Source organism: Podarcis melisellensis, assembly GCF_964234715.1.
Source record: "Podarcis melisellensis genome assembly, chromosome: 16".
NCBI lineage: Eukaryota > Metazoa > Chordata > Lepidosauria > Squamata > Lacertidae > Podarcis > Podarcis melisellensis.
The window spans coordinates 21783033-21810909 of NC_138533.1; the positions used below are offsets into that span (position 1 = coordinate 21783033).

The 27877-nt window shown below is 46.4% G+C and overlaps 1 protein-coding gene and 1 long non-coding RNA gene across 6 annotated transcripts in view; one reads left to right on the plus strand and one right to left on the minus strand.

Moving 5' to 3' along the window:
- TAOK3 (TAO kinase 3) overlaps positions 1–27877 on the minus strand; it is a 119375-nt gene that overhangs the window by 17520 nt on the left and 73978 nt on the right. For all 5 annotated transcript variants that reach the window (XM_081892290.1, XM_081892288.1, XM_081892289.1 and 2 more), the window contains 3 exons: positions 24539–24673; positions 4016–4252; positions 1910–2038 (listed from right to left, as the gene is read on the minus strand). In XM_081892290.1, coding sequence (XP_081748416.1) covers positions 1910–2038; positions 4016–4252; positions 24539–24673 — 501 coding nt within the window. The remainder of the gene's footprint in view (positions 1–1909; positions 2039–4015; positions 4253–24538; positions 24674–27877) is intronic.
- On the plus strand, positions 9129–10485 carry LOC309359157. The gene is made up of 2 exons (XR_014163746.1): positions 9129–9262; positions 10148–10485. It is a non-coding gene; the product is annotated as an uncharacterized lncRNA (long non-coding RNA).

Here is a 27877-nt window from a genome sequence, read left to right on the forward strand (position 1 = left end):
CCTCTCAATTAGTAACAGAAGGAGAATAAATCAGGCAAATACAGGAGATGTTCTGCATGTTTGCTTAATTTGCATAACCCATACAGCAAGTATGGAGAATCACCCCACCCTCCACCCCAGAAGACTGCATTTCCTTGGGTAAAGACTCTTGGACTGGGTTACTGCTTAGGCATTTTTGTTGGGGGGGGGTGTTATTGATATTATTTTTGTATCTTTGTTTTGTATCCTTATTATGATTTTATGTGGAAATTGTTCCATTTGGTTGTGCACTTCTGGATGTTTTATTTATTGCTTATGACTACTTTTGTTGCATTTCAAATTCTGCATTTTTTTCACACTGTAAACCTTTTTAAGTAGAGTTTTAACTGTGGAAAGGTGGCACACAAATAATATGATGTATGTATGCATGCATGCGTGAAAGGAGTCACATAACACATGCTGTTGATGGGCAGGGCCAACACAAACATCCCATCCATGCACACACCCCATTTGGACTCTCAGTTTGTCTGGCTTCCATGCTGAGAAAAGGGTTCCCTTTTCTGAATCCACAGTATGAAAGTGATTTCTTCTTCTATGGGCAGCTTGCTTGGCCTCTTTGCTGAGTATGGAGTCTCCCAGTGGCACAGCACAGAAATGCAGGGAGTTGCCCATGGAGGAAGCAATGGCTCTCTTCCTCCTTGGGAAACCTGGCAGTGGAACACACTCCTTCTCCTCTGCTGCTGAGCTGTAATCTCCAATCAGGTGTGTTTATCTGTATGGATGTGAAACTGAGCTATAACGGGGGAGGTTTAATCTCTTTGCTTCCCTACACACTCCCTATTTTATTCTGGTCCTGCAGAGGAGTCCACACAACAAAGCAGAGGGGTGGATTCAGCACCATGGAGAACTCCTAATGAGCAACCTGCCTCTGATATGGGCTGGAAAGGAACAGAGCCCTTTGAGCCTCTGCCTCCAGTCTGCCTCTTCTTTGTTTTGCCTTCTTTTGGAGAACTAGAATTTCTTGAGGGGCAAACCTAAAGACTTTTGTTGCTATTGTAGAACTGCCTTAACTATACAGTCATACCTCGGGTTGAATGTGCTTCGGGATGAGCGCATTCGAGTTGCGCTCTGCGGCAACCCGGAAGTAACGGAGCACGTTACTTCCGGGTTTCGCCGCTTGCGCATGTGCAGAAGCTCAAAATGATGTCATGCACATACGCAGAAGCGCTGAAACGTGACCCGCGCACGCGCAGATGCGCAGACATGGGTTATGTTTGCTTATAGATGCGAACGGGGCTCCGGAACGGATCCCATTCGCATCTAGAGGTACCACTGTCTAGGGCTGTATCCAACTAAGTTTGATATGGAATTGATTCAGTGAAATGAATAGACCTAAGTTACTCATAGTCATTAAGTTCAACTGGTCTACTCTGAGTAGGATTAGCATTAGATACCACCCATAGTATTTTTTTCTAAAGTGCCACTATCCGTGTTTGAGGTTCACACCTCAAGGGTGCCCAGGAAGACACAGCTACTCTGAATATAAGGAACTCCCCTTTCTCAATGGACTCACCAAAATCCTAGCTTAAGCATATTTCAGAAGTTGTGAAAACCTCTCCTCTATCAAGAAGCACTGGTGACTTGGCTTAGGAAGCATGGGTTATTTAAAATGTGTGGCATTTCACTTCGTCTTGTTATTTATTTTAATATACTGCCTAGCCCAAACCTTTAAGAGAGGGTCAAGAGTATGAGCTCAAATCAGCAATGAACAATCTATCAGGTTATTTATTGGGGAAGTTCATCAATGAAATCCAGCCCTATGGTATTATGAGCAAACTACTAAAATAGCTTCAAATTTTTTTCACAACATTGCTATCCAGCGCATGCTTCTTACTGGCCCAGAATAAAACGCCGGAGAAGTTTTGCTTGCCTCTTTTATCTTTTCCTTGCAAATCTTGTATTGCTTCTTCTGACTTTCTAAGAAATTGGTCAGATCTCTCTTCTGCTGAGTCATAATCTGCTGCTGGAATTTCTTCTCGTCTGCTGCTGCTGCCTTTGCCTGGATGGAAAGAAAGAAAGAAAGAAAGAAAGAAAGAAAGAAAGAAAGAAAGAAAGAAAGAAAGAAAAGGCACTGTTAACATCTTAGCCAAGTTTTTAGCTGTGTTGCTCTTTTTCTCCCATATCCTTTGCACTGCTATATAGTAATTGAAATATTCAGGACAGATTAAAATATAAGCCTGCAAGCAGCACATAGCTAGTCTCTGGTACGGTTGCCATATTACCAAAAGTGAAAATCCAGACACAAAAGTTGTTGAGCTTTTTCTGCAAATTCTCCAAAGAATTGAGCTATTTTTAAGGAGATTCGCCAAAAAATCAACACGTCCGACATGGGTTGCCATATGCCCGAGTTTTCCTGGACATTTTTACCAATTTGATTGCTTTTTGCTTTTATAGACCAGCCTTTTGCCAAGGCACACAAGGCAGTTTACAATTTTAGAATACTAATACAAATAAATGCTATAAAATGCAGAAGCAAAATGGGTCCCTGCCTCTCAGCCTAACCTAACTCACAGGTTGGTGATGAGGATAAAATGGGGAGGTGGGAAACCTATGTAAACCCTTGAGCTCCTAAACGAAAGGTGGGATATAAATGTAATAAACAGATAAATAGTTATGTCCATGAACTTGAACGGATTTATTCGAGTTGGACTAGCATTGGATACAACCCTATGCCTTCGCAGCCTACTGTACAACTGTGTCTTGGGGTGTTCGAAAATTGCCATCATGTTCCCCCGCTCAGCTTTCTCCATATATTGTTCCTTTAACCTTCCCTCACAGGTCTTGTTTTCCATACTGCTGATGATGTTCACTGTACTCCTCTTAAATAGTTCTAATTTGGCTACATCCTTCTTAATATGTGGCACCCAGAACTGGACACAATACTCCACACGAGATCCAACGAGTGTAGAATAAAGCAGAACTAATGCTTCTCGTGATTTGGTTCTATTAAGGCAAACTAAAATTATGTTTGCCTCTTTGGAAGCCACATCCCAGAGCTGATCCATGTTCAGCTTGTTATAGACAGCAATCCTGAGGTCCTTTTCACACGTTACTTGCCAAGCCTGGCATCCTCTATTCTACACTATTCTACACTTCTTCTTCTTCTTCTTCTTCTTCTTCTTCTTCTTCTTCTTCTTCTTCTTCTATTATTATTATTATTATTATTATTATTATTATTATTATTATTTTCTGAAATGCAGAACTTTGCATTAGTTTCGGTTAAATTCTGTCCCCATTTTTAAATTTTAACCCTCTTCCATTAAGGTCATTTTGAATCTTATTTCTGTCTTCTAAGGTTTTAGCTAGCCCTCCTGGTTCTGAATCATCTGCAGATGTGATAAAAGAGTCATTTCAAATGCTGGAAAGAATCAGGCCCAGGACAGAGCCTAGTGGCAGCTCACTTGAAACTTCCCTCTAAGGTGGAAGAATTCTGAATCATGCCATTTTAGTATGGAAGTATGCATGAGTGTGATCTTTTTGAATGCCCTGATATAGAAAAAACACATTGAAAAGCAGCACATCGCTGACTTAACACAGCCAAATCTGCCTAATATGCTTGCTTGCTGTACCCCGAGAGCCTCCTACACTAGGGATTATGCAAACATATGACACCACCTCTACTCAATCTAAAGTGGTGCAGACCACAATTCTACTTTTATGGAATGCTCTCCTCCCAGGGAGGAGTGCCCGGTACCAACTTTGCCTGCCACTGAAAAATATGACATTTGGGGAGCACCAAAGATTGGATGTTTTTATTCTGACTTTTTAAATGTGTTTGTGCAGTTTCTACTGTGTCCCTGTATTCTGCTCTTGTAGATCACTTTATGACTGTCTGTTGTAGGAAGCACTTAATAAATTCAATAAACCCACTGCCATCACATCCTGCAAGATTATCACTGACATTATATATCTTCACCCAGTCTTCTGCACCCCCCCAAAAAAACCCCCACAACGTTTTTAGGATGCCCTGACTCACCTCCTTTTCTATGACGGCCACTTGCTTCTTGGCCAGCTTCTCCAGCTCAATGGACGAGTTGTTGGCATGAGTTTCCACCTCTTTCTGCAGCTTGAGGCGGTGCTCATCCATTTCAGCCTTCAGCTTGTTCTCCAGGGCGATCAGCTGCTTCTGGTGCTGGCGCCGCATCCGCTTATAACCTGACATCTGTTCCCGCAACTCGTTCTCCTGCTCATGCTCATGGATCTGCCTTGTAACCTAAGGCCACCAAAGGAGACAAATATGGACACACGCATGTTATCTTTGGCTTGACAGGGGAGGTAGTTCAGAAGTGCTCCAAAACACTGATGACACCCCATGCTTGCAAGCCCATGTCAGATATTCCAGGCAGTTCAAATAGCCCAGAAGCAAAGCAGATAGGCTCAAGTGATTTATTCAGAGAGGTGGCTGCAAACGGACAGACTTTTTACAATGTTGTAGAATCACCGAATCGTAGCGTTGGAAGGGACCACAGGGTCATCTGGTCCAACCTCCAGCTAAAGAATCCTTGACAGATGGCTATCCAACCTCTGTTTGGAAGCCTCCATTGAAAGAGTCCACCACGTGTTGTATAAACCCAACCAAGGCGAAACGGATTGGACCTTGAACCCCCTGTTACTGGTAAGCAACTAGCTTTGTCAGAGAGCTGTTTTGACAAGGGAGTTGGTTGGGCCAAATCCATCACACGCACATTTTCCAAATGGCTTGTTGCCAAATTCCACTGTTGCAGGTGTTGTTCATCTGCACCCATCTTTTGCCTCTGGGGTTTACAATTGGTGAAGCAGGTGCGACCATGACAGGTCAAAGATATGACCCAGGAACCTCCCTCCATACACTTTGAAATATGTTAGCTTCAATATGATTTTAGACAAGACAGAACCACTATGAGCTACCTGGAGATGCCAACAGTCTGGCAGCCCAGAATGATGTCAAGACGGATGACATTTCAGACCAAACTCAAGACCCAGGAGCATTCAGCTCCACACACAGACAACATTTAAAGCAGGGTGCTTTAAGCTCCTGCCCTGATCTCAAAATGTCCGCTCTTCCACCATTACTTGACTAATGATGAAAATATTCTTCCTCCACTCCTGGGCTAGGGCTGAGTATAACTTTCCCAGGACCTGTTTGAGAGGGGAACCTTACAAAGAGAAGAAACAAAACCTTCCTAAATTTTTGATGGGCTAAAACTGACAGTCTTACCATCAGCCAAAATGTTTCCTGGGTCACACTCATATCTTAAGGTAAAGGTAAAGGGACCCCTGACCATTAGGTCCAGTCGTGACCGACTCTGGGTTGCGGCGCTCATCTCGCTTTATTGGCCGAGGGAGCCGGCGTACAGCTTCCGGGTCATGTGGCCAGCATGACTCAGCCGCTTCTGGCGAACCAGAGCAGCGCACGGAAACGCCATTTACCTTCCCGCCGGAGCAGTACCTAGTTATCTACTTGCACTTTGACGTGCTTTTGAACTGCTAGGTTGGCAGGAGTAGGGACTGAGCAACAGGAGCTCACCCCATCGCGGGGATTCGAACCGCTGACCTTCTGATCGGCAAGTCCTAGGCTCTGTGGTTTAACCCACAGCGCCACCCGCGTCCCTACTCATATCTTAGGTCAGAACAACCAGAGGACTTCAGGTCACTGCTATTTGCACTCTGGCATGTGCAATGCATCTCTCTTGCTGCTTTTAGTCCTCTATCTTCCCCAGTGCCCAGATTCCATGAGATTGTGCAACTCTGGCTTTCATTGGCCTGTGGGCTTTTCTACAGTGGACAATTTACAGTGCTATCCTACTCAGAATCACATCCCACTTTTCTTCAGTGCTTCTGCTGTGTAAGTGTGAATTGTCCTTGTCTTGACAGGGAAAGCAAATGGAAGACTTGGGTACCCTTATCTGCAAGACTAGGGATAGCTCCCAAGTAGAACACTTGTAGCAACAACCTCCAAAGCAGATCTAGCCTGAACTCTGTTTCATTGTGCAGGTCCTTAAGCCACACACCCTTAGTTAAGAGTGGATCCCTTAAGGTGGTAGTGATTTTGCCTGGAGTCTAGCACTTGTTCAGCATTTTTGCCTCCTCTACAGTGAATGAGAATAGAGGATCTTGAATAACTGGTGACATAGCTTCTCAACAGCTGTCTTTGCAACTGTTCTGGAACTTTGGTATCTTAGTCCTTATGAAATGGGGGAGGATTTGGGGTCATTCTGCTCTGCGTTATGTCCTCTTCTCAACACTAGATGGGGTTTCAGGTCCTAAGGGCTGCTTTGATCACTCCAATCCTACATTTTCTAGGTCAGCATTGGTTGCTAGCCAGGCTCATGGATATAACACCTTCCTCAAGGCCACTAGTTGGGGCTACAGCAGCCATGATGTTAGGGAACTGCATGGCAGGAATGAGCAGGAGGTAGATCAGGATCTACTGATGATTTGCAACCAACAAAAAGCACCCCCCCGTTTATGCTGCTGAAATGAAGAAAACTGCAGGAAACCAAGAAAGGACTGAGCTCAGCTCTGGTACCAAAGACAAACTTGTGGGCTGAACATACTTCTAGCAGGACCGGCCTTGGTTCATGTGCAGGATATGGTTGGTTTCTGTGAAACTGTTAATTACACCTCACAGATTTGTGTTTACATGATCGCTTCTTTTGGGATTAAAAATGAAATGTGCCCAAAATCTTGTTGGTGCCAAAGGTTACTGGCTTTTCCAACACATCTGCTGAATGTGTAAACAACTCAAGAGGCTGAAGAAAGCTAGAGGGTTGTCGTCACTGACTATGGCTTCTTCTGAACCATGTCTGTACCCCTATCCAACCAGGTATGCCAACTCTGTTCATCCAGAGAGAGAATTTTTAAAGAGTGGCCTACTACGAGCCATTTTAATTTGGTTAGGGGTGCACTCAATAGCTTCTTTAACCTTGCGGGTATAACTCAGCCCACCAAAAGCAGGCATATCAACTTAATGTAAATTGATAAAAAAAATTAAATCTGCAGAGAAGGGACAAGAGCAAGGGTGGGAATTGAAGCATACCCAACAGATTTGGCCATCATACATCTGAGAGGGGTCATGAAAAGTGATCAGAGGGAGGAAAAGGAACCGAGTTAAAATGCTTTTGGTCTTCCTAGGGAGATGTTGCTCCCCACAAATAAAAGGCATCAATTCTTCAGGAAGTCGGGAGTGGAAGTTTCTCCCTCCCCTACATTTCAGACTACACGTGATTACTTCCAGGGAGCAGCTATATCCTTGGCCAAATCCCTGGATCTGTCATTGCTATAGTTACGGTAAGTGTTTTCAAAATACGTATCTCACCCTTCAATTTACTCCTGAACAACAGGGCACCTGGAAGCATACCATGAGTCATGCAACCCCCTGCTCACACACTTAGTGAAATCCGAAATGGTGTCCAAGCCCCAAAAGCCACAACTGTTTCCTTATTTGGAATATTTGCATCACGCCCTTCTAGTCCGAAGGATGCCCGGAGTGGCTAACAAAACAATTTAGCTCAACATTAGAACAATAAAAATCAACGAAACAATATGGTCATGTAAACAGTAGAGCAGCTAAAATGTTGTGGCTTTAAAGAGAATTAAAACTGCAAGTTGTAAGTCTAAAGTGATGCTTAAAATGGCCCGGGCACATGCAAAGGACTTCAGCTGCTGCATAAAAGACAACAGCACTCAATAAGTCTCCCTGGAAATAGGATTCATGTAACCAAAGAGGTTCCTTTTGTTAATCCTCACGGCTGGCGGAACCTGGAGATGGTTCTGTCTGGATGATCCTGATGCTGAGGGGCGGGGCAGGCTCATGAGGCCCTTATTTGCCACCATACACCCACCCCAGAGCCCAGCCTGCTCTAACCTTGGGTCCTCTGATGTTGCTGGGTTCCAATGGTAAGGGATGGTGGCATTTTTGGACCAACTAACACCCAAGGACTCAAGGTTGCAGAAGGCTACTATGGCCTAATACTGAGAAGCACTGGAAGAGGCTAAGGAAACAGTCTCGGGAGCCATGCAGAATAAGACCCTATAACTGCTAATGTTCAGTCCGCAAAACAGGCTCATTTCAAGCTCACCCACCTATTTATTCGCTTCATATTTAAATTTTTTTAAAAAGCTTATGGACACCTGTGCACATTCTTTGCCCTTTAAAATACACAGGAAGTCTTTCTTCCTCCAGCTCTAAACTCTTATCTCACCAACTGCCTAATAGCCAAGATAAACAGTCCTTTTTGAAGGCTGTGACATGGGAGGGGTTCAAACTGTTTTGCAGTTCAGCTGGGTACTGAAACGACTATGGCTTGAAGACCTGGCCAGATCACAGCTCTATTTATTTTTGTATTACTTTTATAATGGATTCTCAATTTATTGATAGTCACTCTTTTTTTTAACCAATTAAATTTAAGTAAATGTGCATGGTACTAACTTGCACTTTGTAGGAGAATGAACAAGTGTGAGATAACTTGTAGAGTGGTATCAACAGTTACCAACCTTTTTTAAAAGGAAAGGGCACCTCAATTATTTTTAATTTCTCATCCTTTGCTGTAGTAAGAAGTGTGCATTACTAAAAATAAACGTGTGTTCTGGACTCTCAGCACCAGCAACTAAAATTTCCTCTCACCATTTCATTAAATGAAGCTTTAATTTATTAATCTACCCATTAAAAGTTTGCAGGTATATTTTTAATATAAGGTTTCCTAATAGTGCATGTGGTACTGACAATATCCCTTGTGGATATTCCCTAGGAGTCATTCATGTTCCCATTTTTACCCCTGGAAATCTGAGGCTGAGAGACAGTGATAAGATGCAAGGCACTCAGGCTGTGCTCTATTGCTGCTACCTGCAGCCAGCTGATGTCTTCTGAGCCCCTAGCAACCTGGTAGACTGAACTTCAGCTATTTAGGCTGCAGTACCAGTGTGACTGAGTACTGTCCAAGTGTCAATTCTGGCCTGTCAGGTCCTATGAAGTGTTGGCTCCCTTGGTCTGAGCAGTTCAGCTCTAATGTGATGACACTGCCAAAGCTATTGGTTCCTCTCCATGACTAATAACCTTGGATAACTTCATACTTGCCCCCCAATACTTGTATAGGGCTCATTAACTTGACCCCTGCCTGTTTTGGACAACATGCCTGACTTTGACCCAGTCAAGACTGGATGCTTCTGCCATAGATCCTGGGACTCAGGTGCCTGGAGCTTGACCCAAGCTGAGAACGAATTGCCATGTGTCCAGGGCTACTCGGTGATTCCACACCAGAGATTTTCCAGGTCCAAGCATAACACACTTTGCTGGAGCATAACATGCACGGCAGGATAAAAACATAGGCTGTGCCTACGTAACATGGCAGGAAGGTTAAAAATGTAATAAGTTGTGGTGTGGTCTCAAAATGGCAGCAGCCTGAGGACTGTTTCAGCCCGGGATGGACTGATCAAACCTACACTTTGCCATGTTTATTAGTGCCTTGCAAACTGGTCTTCTCACAGTGCCAGTGAGTCCAAGAAGCACACTCTAATTTATGATGGTCATGATCCTCTGGGAAATTTGATGGTGCAAACTCCATTGGAATGGATAGGAGTGCTACCTTAAAAGTCGCATAGGGCTTCACTTCCTTTTTTTAAAATTACTTCGTTTGCACTTTTTCCAGGTCCTTTTCTGAGACTTCCAGAACCCACCCTTGGAATATTTTCTAAAAGGATAATTTTGTAATCTTACATCTCCAGCCCCTAAAGCATTTCCAACCCACGGGTCTGATCCAGCACTGCAGGCCTCCCTGTTTTAGACGAGCCACACCCACCTGCGCTATAATTGATGTCATATACGATGCCGGGAGTGAGGCAGGTAAAGGCAGGGTGTGGCCGGAAGGTTCTTTGCAAGCACGGCAAACTGGCACTGGCCGCAAAGCCCTGTTGTGAGCTGCTCCCCCAGCGCCTGACAGCTAGCTGGTAGGCTGGCACCAGAGAACCAATCTACGCAGGACTTTTGCCAGCCCTACACTGTGTCAAGCACAGAGCTCACAAAATGATTTTGCACAGTGCTTCCCAAACATTGCTCTCAGACCTTTTCGCAGGCCACGCCCTCTCTCTCCAGGCCACACCCCCTGGTCCTGCTTTGCACCTTCCTTAACAGGTTTGGGCTGGCTGGAATGCGTCCTTCAACCCTGATCAAGTCTCTTGTTTGCCTGGATGGAGGAAAGAGGAGGGGTGTGCAAGTGTGCCTAGAAATTACCCTACTAGACAAAGGGGAAATTCACAGTTGTTGCTCTGGCCACTCTTGCCTCTGGCCATGCAAGCCACTGGTTTGTGGTCCCCCAAGAAGGTTGCCAGGAATGGAACATGGCCCTGGAGATGAAAAAGGTTGCCAACCCCTGGGCTAGACAGCATAGGATCCCCATATACTGTACTGGTTCCATCTGCTGGTAGCAAGCTCTTCACAACAGAAAAGGTTAATAAAGGCTTCCTACTTAAGATGGCACATTTCCTAGGCAATGATCATTTTCATCCTGCCCTAGTCACAAGTGGCATGTACATCTGAGAGTGGCTCACTCTGGCAGGCCACAGAAAGGGTTGATCTGAAGCTGCAGGACCTTGGAGAGCTCCGAGCCCACAATCTGCTCAGGGAGCATATCCCTATCTAGGCTTATGGATGTGTGAAGGGTCCAACCGGAGTGTGTGCAGGCAGGCTCACCCTCTCATGGATGGCACACATGCTACCATTCAATATGTGGGTTCTGTCTGAAGGGAGATGCTTCAATGTGTGTGGGATTTCCTCCACTGCAACCCAGATTTAGAGTTCCTGTGCCTGTGGAGGAAATCCCGTGTTTGTGGAAATGGCTCCGTTCAGACTGAGCTGGCCACATGCAGGCTGGAGGACAATGCTACTGCTCTTGTTGGCATCAAGGAGGCAAGGCTGGCTCTGGAGTTCCTGCTGGCTCCTTCCCACATTTGTAAATAAATGCCTAAATAGGACTGTGATCTTTATCTCAACTGAGGCCTTTTATTTGGGCCAGGTTACCACCTCTAAGCTCTCTGGTCTGGAGCACCCCATAGCCACTCAGTGAGCTTCTCCCTTGTTCTTTATCTGATGTACTGAGCAGGTGCTGGGGAGCATGAGGCCGCTGGTGTAAGGGGACCAGCTCCTCAAAGCAAGCTGGCTCAGGGGTTGTTGTCTGGGAGTCCTGGTTTGAGGGCTCTGGTTGAAGGGGCTCTAATGTGGTGATGGGCTCTGGGTCTAAGTTCAAGCCCCTTGACGGCCAGGGCTACTTCCCTTCCAGATCCAGCCGGTTTATCCTCCTCCTGTGCCCAAGTCCTGGCTATCATTCACAACCAGGGTCATGACCACGTCTCCTTGTCCTTCCTTCCTTCCTTCCTTCCTTCCTTCCTTCCTTCCTTCCTTCCTTCCTTCCTTCCTTCCTTCCAACTCATCTTATTTTCTGATTCACTCCCTAAGCTCCTGGTTCAATCCCTAAGCTCCTTCTGGACAACTGGCTCTTAGACCAGAGGTAGCCAATATGGCGCCCTCCAGTTGCTGCAGCTTATGGGAGCTGCAGCCCAACATCAAAAGAGCAGCACCTGCCTTAAAGAAAAGCACAAATTTAAACTGGACCCACCAAGACGCAACTAGACACAACGCTTCAGCCATTATTAATCAGGTCTCTTAAGTTGTGTGTGCTTAGTTCCTTCAAGCCTGTCCTCACAGGATGTGCATTCCAGAGCCTTTATCCTCTTCAGTGCCCCTCTCCAAATCCGTTACCCATTTGTATACCCTCCTTAAACTGAACGCATTACTCCAGATGAGGTGTATGCGGTGCTGAGTAAGGTCTTGTTATTACTTTCCGAGTCTGGAGGGAAAAATGCTCCTATTAACATAACCTAAAATAGCACTGGTCTTCTGTGCCACTGCATCACACCAGCAATGCATATTCAAGTTTTTTTTTACAAACCCTATAAACTCTCTCAAGTCTTTGCTGGGTTTACCGCTGGCTAGCCATCTTTATCAACTGATGACTGGCGAAGTCCCTAAGCGCCACAGCACACCCAAATGACATCAATGAGCATGCTAAGAGAACCTGCAGCCTCTGTGAACCCCACCCAGAATGGATCAGGCTCTCCCCGCCCTTGCGTTTTGGAGGGTGAGCAGCATTGGCAGTAAAGGTCCAACATGCACCAAGAGGGAAACATGATACGCAATGGCCTCAGATGCTCCCACACACTTATGATGCATCCAAGCCATCTGGCATAACAGGGAGTTGTAGTTTGCATGATGTGTTGCCACTCCGGGTGCATCACTCACATACAGACATGTCCAAGGGCCTCTGAGGCCATGTTTTTGGCATACACAAGGCCTCCCTCGTTGTGCTCCTTATGCTAGAGGAGGGAGGGGTTGAAAGGGATCTGTGGGAGTATCTGAGGCCTCAGCACATCATGTGCGCTTTCTGGTGCACACTGGGTCCCACCCAATGCTATTCCAGCCTCCAGCAAGCTGTACAGCACAGGGGGAAGAGGCACACCTGATTCATGCTCAGTGAAATCATGGCATCAGTGGGGCCTACTGGCCTTACCACTCTTCAATTAGTCCAGGAAATCAGTGGATTAATTTTGAGACATCCTTTTAATTAATCCAGCATTTTTAGATTAATTAAAGGATGGGAGTTGGAAAAGTCTCCCCGTTGCTAATTTCATCTCAGATCCCAACAGTGTTTACTGACTCTCTGGGCAGCAAGGCTGCTAAGCAACATTCACAGAGAAAAGTCAAAGAAGGCAGCCCTGGGTATGGAGGTAAGTTATGGGGCGATGATCCCATGGTCCATCAGTTCTCTGGTGCCTCTGATCACCAGCAGAGGAACTGGAGAAGCAAGGAGAGGGCAGTTTCCTCAGCAGAGGATCCTTACCTGGGATCTGTGCCTTTCCAGGAAACAAAAGATAGTACTTGCATAAAAGGCACTAAATCAAGCTCCTCCCCCTTGAGAAGCTGTGAGAGACCTGCAAGGATTGTGGAGGGTGGGGTGAGAATAAAAACGATGGAACTCTAGAGTGACAGCCGAAAACCAAGCAGCTGCCAAGCCCATCAGCACCACCCCAAGGAACACAGAGGCGCCTTGTGCCAAGCCAGATGACTGGTCCATCTAGCTCGGTGTTTTCTGCTGCACTGACTGGCAGCAGCTCTCCAGGGTTTGGGGCAGAGGATCGTTCCCAGCCCATTGGAACATGTGAAGCTGCAATCAATGGGATAAAGATTTTGACAGTGCTATGAGTAGAAGTGGGTCTTTGTATGGGAATGAATGAAAAAGCAATGAATGAATGTTTCATTCCTTATATAGGAACACTGAAAGCAGCCTTATTCTAAGTCAGATTGGTGATCCATGTGTTTCAGTATTGCCTACACAGACTGAAACCCTGGACGGTCGCTGCCGGATGGGGAACATTCTCAGCCCTACCTGCTGGGGATTGAACCTGGGACCTTCTGCATGCAACGCAGGTGCTCAACCACTAAGCCTATTCACCTTCCTGGGTGAATTGGCTCCTCCAAATTTCACCTGCCTGACCCTCCAAACAAGTAGAGGGTCTTGTCAGCAGTCTCCCCTGCTGCTAGGCAGTCTCCTGCCTCTCACCTCCCTTTCCAGTCCCACACAAGGAGCCTCCAATTGGACTCCCTCTCCCTCACTGCAAGCCTTATTCATTGCTAGTCAACCTCTCCACCAAAGCCCCAGGCAGAGCAACCAAGCACCAGGAAACCCATGCCCTTCTTTCCCACACAGGGGACTTGCACAAGAGGCTACCACAGGGGATTCTAATGGCCAGAACTATTGGGAGCATTAAGAGTCTCTTTTGCCACTCATTGCTGGGTTCAGCTGCAGAGTGAGCAGGACTGGCGTTGGGCAGCTGGTAAGAGCTGATCTTTTATCTGGAGGACCTCCCTTTGCCCCGATACATAGATACTTATGCACAGCAGCGGGACACACCCGTGATGATGTTTCCATGCTTCCCTGCCAGGACACACTAGGTAGAACTAGGGGGCAAGGGCAGAAAGTGGGGCAAATTTAGAAGAAAGGCCCATGCTGAAAATGGCTGAGAAACCTCTCCTTACTGAGGTGCTGAGTTTTGCAAGGCCACATGGTTAATTATAGTGCCTACTAAAATTTGCCTAGAATACCGGTCAGGATCACCAACCTATTACACCCACCCCACATGACCTTTCTTCCAGTCTCCAATCACAAGATTACTTTTACAGCAATATTACCTATCCGTCAGTCACTTCGCACCCTGAGTTTCCTTAGGATTCAGTGTTACATGGCAGCTGATGGTTAAGAGACCTAGTGTAGTGGTTAAGAGACTGAGCTCTGAGGTCACACCCACACTGGGCATTTAAAGTGCTTTCATATCAGTATAAGCATCATGGAGAATCCTGGAAACTGTAGTTTGCTAAGAGTGCTGGGAAAAGTAGCCCTGCGAGGTCAGCACCCTTAACAAACTACAGTTCCCGGGATTCCTTAAGGAAAGCCACAGTAAGCGTGTGACCTGAATCAGGAAGCCCTTCTTCTGCATCTCAGCTCCGCCAGGTGGGTTCTGGGCGAGGAATTCTCTCTGCTTCAGTTCCCCACCTACAACGAGGGGGTACTAATACTGACCTATGTTACAGAGCTTTGAAAACGCTCTCACACTGTATAATTGTGTACTGCTGTCGTGATCCCAGGAACAGTGCAATGAATTTGCCCAAACAAACTCTTTCTCCTGGACACACATCGCTTACAGACTTTGCCATCTGAGGTGGTTAGTTCAGATAGGAGTCTCTCTCTCTCTCCCTCCTTTGGTGACCTCTTTTGTGAGGACAGACACAAATACCTCATTTAAACTTTACTATGATACTGCTATCATCATTGATGTCCCTAAGGGAACAGCAGGAATGGATTTTAAAACCTGATATGGAAAGAAGTGAAAGAATGATTCATGGAGAGAGAAGAGGAATGGCTGGACCAGAGCTTTAAAAGAACACGGGGCTTTTTGAAGCCAAACAATACAAGGAGCTCCCTTTTTACGGAGCCAGACCTAATAGTGCCTCCCATTCAGCACTGTCCACCCTTTCCAGGGTCCCAGACAGAGATCTCTTTCAGCGCTGATTGCACACAACCCTTTAAGCGGAGATGCAGGAAACTGAACATGGAACCTTAGCCATGCCTTGAATTAACAGTGGCATCCTGTTCTGGTGGTTGCCAGGGCCCCTACCTTGATCGCCTGTGCACAAACCAGATAGTGGGACCTTTGCAACAGAGCTCCTTTCACAAAGCAAAGAGCCAAAAAGCCAACGAAACAGAAACTAAATTGGGAGTGGCTAAAGCTGTAGCAAAACTGCAGAGCAAAGGGAATTAACACTGCAAGAACAAGGGAGGAGAAACCCAGAGCAATGAGTTCTCAACATCAGCTCCTGGAAGAGCAATAAGTGGTCTGAGTAGGTCCAGCACAGGCAGACATTTTCACAGGGGCTACAAAAAGGTTTTTACCTCCCCACCCCCACCCCGTCCCCCATGGATGGCTAACGTAGGGTGGTAGCTCATTGGAGATGGCTCATGGGGAGCCTGAATTGTTATTCAGCTGGGATGGGATTCAGTCTGAAAACTGCTTGTTTCAGGCCATGGGTGGGGTTCAGAATAGAGACATGGGGAACAGAACCTTTGCAGCACTGTCCATGGGCTGCAGGAGTTGGGGGCTTTTTTGGGGGCGGGGAGGAAAAGGACACCTGTATTTGTTTAATGCTATGATATACAGAATTAAAAGGACTCTGATTTGAGAGCAGCTGCTGGCTGTGAACCAGAGGATTGCATTGCCATGGAGGAGGGATGGTCTCTGGTAAATTAAGCTGTTAAGAGAGTTCAAGCAGCTTTCTCCCTTGTTATGCATCCCTTCCATGACACCCTGACCACTTCATATTCCTGGAAGCCATTGAGTACAGTATGCTCAATCTTTGTGATATTGTAGTTTTCTTTTACTGTCCTTTTAATTTGTGTACTAATAGAGATCTGCATATTTGGAGAAACCACTGTTGCATTGATTTTGGGGGTGGGGGGTGGGGATTTTACTTCCAAAGCTGACTAGACAAGAGGCTGCCAAATTCTCTATCGGAAGGGACGAGAACACAGTGCAATGTATTCCTCATCTCTAACAGGAGAGCTCCTGTTCAGGGCTCCAAGTAGCTCAGAATAAGAGCCTTGTAAGTCTCTTCAAGGCTTCCAGAAAGGCGGAGGGGGAAGGTTTCAAGAGGAACATAAGAAAAAAAAGGCACTTCAGTACTCTCCCCAGCCCCGCCCCGCCCCCATCCTCAAAACTCTCCCCACCTGCTCTTAGGGATTTTGCACCATCTCTCACCAAACCAGTATGTGAAGCTATACTTTGAATTTCAAACTTGCAATGCACCAAGCCAAAAAACTGTCCATTAGGAGAAAGGGCAAGAAGAAGAAAGCATGCATTGGTGAAAATAACATACAAAAATATATTGGGGAAAGTTGCTTGCAAAAAATCTATACATTTCGCAAATCTGCAAAGAGCGGGATTTTTTGTACATACTATTAAAAAATGTGCAAACTGAAGTGGAAATGGGGTGTGGTAAACTGGAGACTGGGAAAATGAGAAGCTGGGAGAATCCCAAATGGACAAAATTTGTCCATCCCCACTTGTGCTATATAGTGCTGGTAGGGAGGGAGGTTTCTAGATAGTAGGAAAAGGAAACATGGGGTGATGAGATCATCTTGGTATGTATGCCCAGGAGTGGCTGGGGAAACCCAGACAGATGGATGGGGTATAAATAAAATAAAATTATTCTTATTCTTAATTAATCCCCTAAATTAGTCTTCTCCAGATGCTCTGGACTACACATCCCATTTTGTCCAATGGTCTGGGATGACAGGAGGTGTAGCCAAAAACATCATCATCATATTTATATTTAATTTATTAAATGTGTATACCACCCTTTATACATAGATCTCAGGGCAGGTCACAGGATAAAAAATATATAGAGACACAAAAAAAATACATAATAAAAACAAGAACAAACCGATCCAAAAACCCCTCTCCTCCAACACATTTAAAAGGATATATGATGTTAGCCATCTGGAGGGCACCAATTTGGGGAAGGATACCCTAAGCTGTAAGCTGTGATGAGTTCAAACAGGCCAATTCCCTTCTTCCATCCGCACCCCCCCCCCCACAGCTGACATCCTCAGCAGTTTATTCTAAATGCATAGATCTGCTTTCCCCATTCAGATCTTTGGGACTACAACTTCCATCAGCTGCAGCCGAAGCATGCAGCCAGCTATGTTCCCTGTCTTCTATAGATCTTGGAAGCCACTTAACACCAGTCTCTCTTGAAACCTTAAAAAAAAATTATTTATTTTGCATACTTGGGGATTGCCCTGAGTATGCAGCCCTATATACCTTCCCAATGGGCATGGTGCTAAGCAAAGGTTGGTATTAGAGGGAATGATGACCAAGAATGGGAGTGTCCTATACAGCCCCATCAAGGCAGAAGACAATTGGGAAACACTATTCTGGCATTGGAGAGATTGGGGTTTTGAAGATTTGCACCTCCTTGCCATGCAATTTTAGCCTCTTTCACATGTTATTCATGTGAAAGGGACATCAAACAGTCCTGTTGCAGTCCTGTCCCGGCCTCTGGCTCTGAGAACACTGCCTGTCCTGGCCTCTAGATCAGTGGTTTTCAACCGGTGTGCTGTGGCACCCTGGGGCACCTTGAATGATGGTCAGGGGTGCCATGGGCAGCACTGGCCTCTGCCCCTCTTTCCTTCCCTCCCTCCCCTGATGCCCTCTCGTGTCATTGCCTCCCAAAGGCTTGCACAGCTATTTACTGCAGCAGCCCTGTCTACAAGCTCCACAGGCAAATGGTGCCTCTGAGAGGCACCTCTCTTTGGGGCGGGGGCAGCTCAGAGACCAGGGGAGGCAGCTGCCTGGAGGACTCCCAAGGAGGCGGCAGAGGAGGCTGAGGGAATGCTCCACAAGGGAGGGTGTTCGAAAAAGGGTGGGAGGCTGCCAGCATTGCAGGCAAGGGGTGACAAAACTGGGATCTTGGGCCCCACAGGGGTGCCACAAAAAGAACATAGTTGGTCAAGGGGGCCATGGACTCAAAAAGATTGAAAACCTCTGCTCTAGATAATTATATATTAACTGATGCACAGGTGGGTGGGTGGGTGCACAGTTGATGACACCAAGACCATAAGAGATTGCTGGATCAAGCCAATGGCCCCTTAAGCAGAAGTTGGGTGGCCATCTGTCATGGATGCTTTAGTTGAGATTCCTGCATTGCAGGAAGCTGGACCAGATGACCCCTGGGGTCCCTTCCAGTTCTAGAATTCTATGAGTCTACCCCCTATGGGAAGCCCACAAGCAGGGCCTGAGCACAACAGCACTCTTTGCCCAGAAGTGGTTTCCAGCAACTGGTGTTGCCTCTAACTGTGGAAACAGAGTACTGTACAGCCACTGTGTCTAGTAGCTACCAGTAGCCCTCTCCTCCATGAATTCGTCAAATCCTCTTTTAAAGCCATCTAGGTTGGTAGGTATGCCATCTAGACACACATGCAGGCACCACAATTTAAGGAGGATATTGACAAACTGGGACGTGTGCAAAGAAGGGAAACCAAGATGATGACCCTTGGAGTCCCTTCCAAGCCTACAATTCTATGATTCTATGTCTGGAAGTGGGGTCAGGCAGTGCGTCCTTGTTCCCTGCTGCTTGCCTTTATGAAAGCAAAACATGTGGGCTTTTTTCATGCCACCTTTTTTGACATCGCCCCCCCCCCAAGTGACGGAACAGAAACATACAGCTAAGGAAAGACACAAGTTAATAATGCACGTGGAAATAAGACAGAAGGGAAATCCCAGAAGTTAGAGACACCGCTCCAGAAATTTGACACACTGGTTAAACTTGGGTGGCGTTGAATGCACCAGATTGGCCTTCCACCCACATTTTCCCAGAAGCAGCCTTGGGCAATCAAGTACACACACATACGTGTGTGTGTGTGTTATGTCTGGACTCTTCTCACGTTCTGGCCACTCCCCAAATACGTACTCAGTCTGACTTAGCCATGAAGAGCACAGGAATAAGTTGCAGCTAAGCAAAGTTCCATGCTGCCGCAAATCTAGCCCCCAGTGAGCCAATACATGGCTACAAGGGGGCAGCTCAATAGGAAAGAACTGGCCATGGTCAGCTGAGGCAGCCTGAAGGTTAATGGTACCTTTTATGAACATTGTGTAGTCTTCCCACTACCTTGGGCATGGAGGGAACCTCTGCTAAATCCCTGAAATGCGGTTAAAAATCAAAATGCCCATAGAATTCTTAAAAGGTCAAGGCCTACCCTACCATGACTACAGCTAAGCACGAGACCTTCTCCATGGAGTTGTGAAGCTACACATCCAGTACTGCCCCAGGAGATGCACGGATGGCTAATATGTTATAGGCTGCCTGTCTTGTATGTGGACAGAGGTTCATCTGGCTCTGGAAGGGTCAGATTAAGAGGTGGTGAACTGGCTGCCCATGGGCGACATTGAGGCCCCAACACAACCTCATCATGTCATGAAGGGGCAGCTTCGTTTCTTGCATGGCCAACTGACAACCCTCTCATTGGGAATGGTCCTGACACAGAGAGGCCTCTCAGGCAACTGGAGGGGGAGAGAAGCAGCTGGCAGGTCCTTTGCCCAGTGTGTATACAGCAGATTCTACCTGGCCAATGTGCTCTGAGGGGTATCTGTGTGTCATCATTGGGCAGTTAGCCTCCAAGCAGGTAGCCTGGATAGAATCCAGCGCTGTAGACTGAAGACATGCTGCTGCTTGCCAGTCTTTATATTTAAGATGCATTTGCACTGATGACATGAATACAAATGTCAAAATGTTCATATACTACTACTAGAACCCCACCCCCATTTCTCTACCAGCTAATGACAAGTCAGGAAACCTCAGTTTGTATCAAAACGGTGGGGATTTCTTCATGTCTGTGACACCATTTCCAATAATGTTTTTTACATTAAAACACACACACACATACACACCAAGTTAAAGGAATGAGAAAGATAACAGCAGGGAGGATAAGAAAGGGGTGGCATAATCTAAAGAGCAGGCAGTGTTAAAACATTTGCAAGTTGCGCCACGGTTTTAGGATATGGCAGGTTATAAATGGAAATTAGTTAGAGCTCTGTCTGGTCAATGGTCAAAAGCTCTATCTCAGGTGTGGGGCACATTTGGTGCTCCAGAACTTGCTGAACTGCAACTCCCATCATGCTTGGCCATTGGCCATGCTTGCTGTGGCTGATGGGAGCTGTAGTTCAGCAACACCTGTAGGGCCCAAGGTTCCCCACACCTGCTTTATCTGGTGCAGGGCATGCAAGACAAAAGAGGGCTCCGCGGAGGAGGAGCCACATAGTGCAGTAGATAAAAACAGTGCTTGCATGTTATATTGCATTTGCCAAGACTCAATCTCAGGGAGGGAGCCTCCAATAGGAAACCTTGGTGTCAAGGGCACTTCCCAGCCAAGGAATGCACACCACAGAGAGTTAACTCTTCATGGTCAAACATAACACTTGCTTCTACAGCTCTGGAGACCTGGGTAGCTCTTCCCAGGAATGTGCTTTAAGGAGCAGTTGCAACAACTGGGGACCACTCCTCCTCCACCAGTTGATGTACCTTCGCCCTGTGAGCTGTGTGCATGTAGCCAGAGACTCTGCCTGCATGGAAGCTGCTTCTGCTCTTCCTGCTTCAATTATCTCCTGGTTCTGGGAGACTGTGGTGCAGGGAAAGCACCCGGGACTTCACTTGCCTGGCTTGCCTCTTCCTCCTCCTGCCTCTGATTCTTGCCTCCTGGCTGGTATGGGTCCCCGCAGACCACTCCCCCCCCTCTCCTGAGTCAGACTCCAGTCCCACTCCCCCTAGTGCACACCCCCTAGTCAGCATCCTGCCAGTCCCTGGTAGTTGGGAAGGCGATGACTACTGGACTGGGTGATTGGTTCTCAAAGTGGAAATTTGCAAGGCTTTTCTTTAGCTCAGATAAAAGGCAAGAAAGAGGTGACATGATGGAAGTTTATAAAACTATGCATGGCACGGAGGAAGTGGACAGAGAAAAGTTTTTCTCCTTGTCTCATAACACTAGAACTTGTGGACCTTGAATGAAGCTGAATGTTGAAGACCCAGGACAGGTGAAAGAAGAGTATTTTTCACCAGCACATAGTTAAGACTATGGAACTTGCTCCCACTGGAGGCAGTGATGGCCACCAACCTGAATGGCTTTAAGAGAGGATTGGGCAAAATCATGGAGAAGAAGGCTACCAAGGGCTGCTAGCCATGATGACTATGCTTTGCCTCCATGGTATGAGGCAGCAAAGCTTCTGAATGCCAGTTGCTGGAAACCACAGGAGGAGAAACTGCTCTTGTGCTTGGGCCCTGTTTGCGGGTTTCCGAAGCAGCATCTGTTTGGCAACTGTGAGAACAGGATGTTGGACTAGATGAGCCACTGGCCTGATCCAGCAGGCTCTTCTTCTGTTCTTAAGTGGAGATCTGGCATTTTCCTTTGTTTCTCCCAACTCAGGTTTATTTGTGCTTTCCTGGCTAGTTTATACTCTCCTCACCTTTAAAAGCAAACTCAGTTGATGAGTGTTGACAGGACTGGGAGACAAAAGGTGGCTATTGAGAACTGAGAGGGTGGTACCAACATGTAGGGTATTGGTGGGGGGGAGCTAGAAGTATCTCCAAAGCATTGAGGGTTGTATCCAACTTAGTATTACTCAAAGCACAGAAATTAATGGGCCTTAGTCATATCCATTAACTTCAATGGGTCTGCTCAGAGTAAGGCTAATATTGGATGCAACCCTAAAAACAAAACAGGTAACCCCCAATTCCCAAATAGCACCCCAGTTGGGATTCCCAAATAGCATCCCAGTGTTCTCCAGGAACCATGTACTGTTGAGCATCAAAAGCAGGGTGGAGAGGAAGGGAAGGGAAAACCTGGAGTGGTGGTGTACAAAACAGCTTGTTTCATCCCCTTGCAGCTTATAATGTTCTGGATGTGGGCATGGCAGATTAAATGGCCAATCCTGAACAGGAGCACTCCTGTTAGATGGTGAGAATACGCTGGAACATTTTGTAGCAGGTACAACTTTTGCATGCATTTAAAACACCACTGGTGGCAAGAATGAGGGGGAAAGAATACTGGTGAGACTTCATTTTCCTTGGCCATGCCTTTACTTTCAAGGAGTAAAAGGGAGGGGGGAGTTGTAAGTTTACCAGTGGTGATAACTGGATACACCAATGGCAGGCACAGGAGGAGCCAGAGGGAAAACACGAGTGATAGCTGGTTCTGTGTATCATACTATTCCCTTACCCCTCTTGGCAGACAGGTACCATGGGTCATAGTAATGCTCCTCCAGGTCTCCCAGGGGTTGTAACTACTGCTTAATGATTAGTGTGGTTCTTGACCATTTATGAGCTACAACGGGAGAGGGCAAGATTCGGCGAATGCCAACACTCACTTGTGAACAAATGGGTGTTGTGAATTTCCAAAATAGGTCTGCGTCCCCCCACATTGAGGACCTATACGAGCGAACGCTGGCAAAATGTATTTCGGCAACTGCCAACTTTCACTGATGTTATCTTGGGAGATTTTTGGGCTGTTGCATTTGGGGTTGTCAGTCTTGACACCCGCCACATTTTAGACACGGATATGCAAAAGTGAAATTCGTGAGATGCTGATATACCGCTAGCGTCAGAATTTCCTCCGCCCCCCAAGAGTCACGCTTTGGACTGAGTAGTATTTTAGCAAGAGTTTGAGAATGAGGGAACTGAATGACTGCGCTAACTTACAACAGGACTGTATCCATTTCTACAAGGCAAGGGGTGTATTGGTATAATGAGATGCCACAAGATTCGCTACCAAAGAAGAGAACACCCAAGGCCTCTGCTTGGATGAGGCGTGAGGCATGTTGCCGCCCTGAAGACCATCCTTCCATGCCCGTACAATCGGGTCAACCTGTAAGTTCCGGAGGGAGCAGTTTCCCTTGCCACACTGGGGGTGGGGGAACCACACACACACATGCACACACACACCCCTCCCGAGATCCACGCCAGCAGTGAGCACGAGCAATAATTCAAACTCGACTGCTTCAGCACAAGGGGTGGGGGAGACATGAAGCCTCTACCACTGCAAATTCGTTCTCAAACCACCATTGTCTAGGGCTAACAAGAAGCTCTTTTGATGTGTCCTGAAGATCAGAGCGAGGGGGAGCGTGGGGGGGGCGGGCGGGCAGATGTGCTATGGAGAGGACTCAGGGAAATGGCAAAGGAGAAAAATCATTCAGCTACGAGGCAAGACAAAAAAAAAAGCGGGGGGGGGAGGGAGGGTTATCCATTGTAATTTCTGGGCTGGCTCAGGATGATGTCATAATGGCAGGCAGCAAATGCAACGGCCAAATGCTGGGCACCCTGTAAATCTCTCTGCCCATGTGACCTCTAATACTGATTTGGCCGAAATACCAAATATTTCTATCATTTTACATGTACGAGATCGTTTCTGGTTTGCGAAGCATCACAACCCCTCCTCCATCCACTCTTGGGATACAGCTGCCAATTTCCAGCTGTGTGTGTGTGTTAGAGGGAGAGAGGGAGTGTGTGTGTATGTGTGTATGTGTATGTGTGTGTGTGAGAAAAGGAAAGGATGGGGGAGGAGGCAGAGACCTCACTCTCTACAAGCACACACCCCTTTCGCTACTACAAAGACATCACTAGCAATCACATTTGCAATAGTACAAATGCTGGCTGAACCACCGCCACCATCTCCTCTTGCCTGCTTTTTCTCGCACCCTCCGGTAAAAAAAGAAAGAAGGGAAGAGGGGGGAAAAACCCAGCCCTCTGTCATTTTATAGGAGTTGCCCGGTCCTTTATAGTGTCAAATGGGAACAATGCAGTTAGCCGTAAAATGAATGAATGAGAATGAATGAATGCAAACAGCTAAGCAATTCGCCATGAGAGGCGGCAGTGGTTCCTTCCACTGGTCAAACCATCAGCACTCATTAAAATTATAATCATCAATATCTCCAGTCACTCCGTCGTTCCCCACCACCACCACCACCACCACCCCTCCTCCTCCTCTTCCTCCTCCTCCCAGACAGACAGAAATTATACTCAACAAAAATGGATGCAATTTGGAACAAACCAATCAGAGGGAAAAAAGAAAAGAAAGAAAAGCACCTCTTCCTTCCAAAAGCCACGTTTAAATTTCAACCTGCTGCAAATAAATCCCAAATTGCTAGGAGATATTAAAGATTTTTTTCTTTAAATAAAAAAAAAAAACCACCTCTCTCTCTCAATATCTAGTTGCTATGCCAACAAAAAGAGAGAAAGAGAGAGAGATAGAGAGAGAAAGAGGGCGTTGGAAGAGAATTCTTGACCCCTTCCCCAGACTGACACAGTCACATCAGAACGAGGAGGGGAGGAAAAAAAAAGGATAGCGGGGCAAGGGGTGTGGTGGCTGCTTACCAAAGATGCTGATTTGATTGTGGCAAAGCGTTCTCGGTTCCGGTAGTGGAGGGCCCGATTCTGGACTGAGTGGGTAGGCCGCAGCTCAGGCCTGCGCTCCCCGTGGCCCACCTCATCCCTTATGAATACATGATCCTGCAGAAATGGATGAAAACAAGGAGAAAGTCCAGTTGTGCTCTTTCTTCGCCGGCTGCCTCTCTTTCACCCCTCTTTTTGCACAAGCCCTGCTGTTTGAAATGCATAGTTTGGCTCTCTGCTAGTCCCTGCAGCTCTCACAGTACAAAATGAATAAGCAACACATTGCAGCCTTCAGTTAGGAATGTCAGCTGATCGCTAGTGGGATGCCTTCTGAATCCCTGGCAGATTTTTTTTTTTAACCTCCAGAATTACATATGTGCAAAAAAGAGAATAAAAAACACAAAGCGCTGCAGAGCAGTCAGAGTCCTCAGAAGGGCTTGCTTAAAACACTGCACCCAAATAATCCCTTTAAAAACATGGTTTCCATGGCTAGCAAAGATGCTGCTGCTGGTGGTGGTGGTGCTGCTGCTGCTCCCTTTGAACACAGAAGCAAGGATCTGCCACATTCCCTTTTCCAGCCTGGATTTTCCTCTGGACTTGCTATCTGCTCTGAAGAAGAAGCATTTCTGTCTAAATAGATGCAGGATGGAGGAGACCAGCCTCTCTGTGTGTGTCTTGTGCTGGAAAGACTCTGTGACCACTCAGGGATCCTGCTTTCTAGTCATGATCGTGCACGGTTCTAGCATTTTCTCTCCATAGCCTTGGAAAGGATTTTTTTTTTTACATTTAAAGAGACAGAACACAGTTTAATACAAATGATCTTTGCTAAGTTTTTTCTTCTCTCCTGTGACCCAGAGCTTCAGGAAACAATGACACGATGGCCAGAATTCGTGTTTTAAGTGTCATACTGTCTCTCACATATATTTTTTTTAAAAATAAAATGGTTGCATATGTCATTTGGGAAATTGCATTCTTCCAGTGGCAAATGTCTGTGTCTTGGATCTGGGACATGGGAGTTTGAAATTCAGATCATCTGTGGACATGCTGGATGGCCTTCAGTGCTGTGTTACCTCTCGGCCTCAGTAACTCTTCTGCATAATGGGAATAAATCAGTGACCTACACACTGTGTCATTTCAGGCTATATATTATTATCTACTACTTATAAATTATTATACATGCCCAGATTTAAACAGACCACTAAAAAGAGAAGCCTGTTATGGTAATTTGGAATAAAGAAAAGGCTACTTTTAAGCTGCCAGCCTCCAAGCTAGGGAAACTCACATTCTTTCCCCCAGCATTTTTCAGTAAGGAAGAAGACTGGGTGCATTCATCCTGCCATCTAGAATAGCTCCAAGAAGCAGGGTGTGGCATACTAAGAACCGAAAAGCAAGGGTGGCGAACCTGTGGCCCTCGAGATGTTGTCGGGTTCTGACTCCCATCATCTCTGACCACTGGCCAGAGTTGACAGAAGCTGGATACAGCAACATCTGGAAGGCTCTACAGAAATAAGACCAAGCCCATCTAGTCAGACATCCAATTTCCAGTGGCAGCCAGAAAAGTAGAAAATGAACTTTCCACTTTTTCAGAAGTCAGAGCCACTGGATTTTCATTCTTATTATGTGAAAAGGGACCGTAAAACCAAGGAATTGGTTCTAATGGACATAACCATGGCACCGATTGGAGACCAGGTTTAAGGCAGCCCATAGGTCCTAAGACTATTTGTTTTAAAAAGCAAGACCAGGATGCTACTTTAGGGGTATTACTCTGCCTGCCCTACATGCACACGCAGCACTTCAAGGGAGTTTGGCCACATACCCTTGCTGACCAGCATGGGTCGCCCACAGCTTCCTAGGGATCAGAGAGCTCCATCAAAAGAACTGGCTATCCTCGTATTTTTAGGTGCGATCAGAGACTGATCGTGCTAGGGTATGTCCCCTTCAAGATCAAGCAAGCAAACCACAGGCGATTAATTAAGACGGGCATGAAAAACCCACTCTACTTGTTACCAGGATCTGGTGACTCTTTCAAGTTACTCCAGGTTCCGATTATCCTTCTGAACGTAAACATGTTCAGAATGACCATTTTCATTGATTACATTGTGTTGATGCTATATAAAGCATTAAGAATTGGAACACCCCCACCAAATCACTGGGCAATGGACATTCAAGAAGTATTACTGCATGTTGATGTGTCGTGTAAGCAAGGCCCAGGAGGCACTCTGGGCAAGTCATCCAGGTCCTAAAGACTGATCTTCAAAACAGAGAAATGGTCCTAGGCAGGCTGGCTTTTTGTAAAGAAAGACAATTAATTTGCCCGTGTTAATGGGTTAGCGAATGCTTTGCTATATCCAGAAGGCTCTGTGTGTCACTTCTTCCCCATCCCTTTCAGCAGCTACTAGCATTTCTCCTCTTCTCACATCCACGTGGACCCCATTGCAAACCAGTCTGTACTAAATATCTCTTCGGTACCTTCCAAGGAAGTGCAACCCTAATTATGCACGCTTCAGACTTTGAGAATCAACCTGCACCCTCAACCTGGTGCTCGCCAGATGTTTTGGACTGCAACTTCCATCACCACCGCCTGCTTTTGGGCAATGCTGGCAGGGGATGATGAGAGCTGGGAGCCCAGCAACTTCTTGAGGGCACCAGGATGGAGAAGGCTGTCCTAACAAAACCACCCAGAAGTTACCAGGTGCCAAATGGGCAGTTACACCATGTTTCAATTCCAAACGAACCGTGAATCTGGAGCAAAATGGTATCAGACAGAGCACTTGTTGCATGTGGGTCTGCTCCTGTTTCCCCGTCCCTCCTAATTGACATGGGGCACATGAACAAGCATCAGGACATCTTACCATTTCCCAGGAGACTTTTCATCGGATTTAAGTTCTGCATAACACTCAAAAAAGCCAACGAGATGGAACAAGGGCAAGTCCGCTGTCCATCCACATAAGTCTAAATGGATTTTTTGTAAGGATGCTTGCGGGACATAAGTACAGAAGGAGTAAGGTCTCGTCATTGGACTATGCAGGAGAGATGTTCAGAAGTCGAGTGAGCACATCCTTGAAACTCACCGATAATGGTTTAAAGCCTTTGTTTCCTATCTGCCTGAACTACAAACATAACCAATCAACAGGCCAGTGTGTTTCTATGGTATGAAAATAACACTGTGTGGTTATTATTACGGTTATTGTTTGCAGAACCTTTTCCAGAGGCTGCATCCAGGAGGACCTGGGCACCATCTCTTCCATTTTCTGCTCCTTTTTCTTAGCTCTGTAAGTGTAGCGGATCACTAATCGAGAAGTCCTAAGGTGGTCAGAAGCA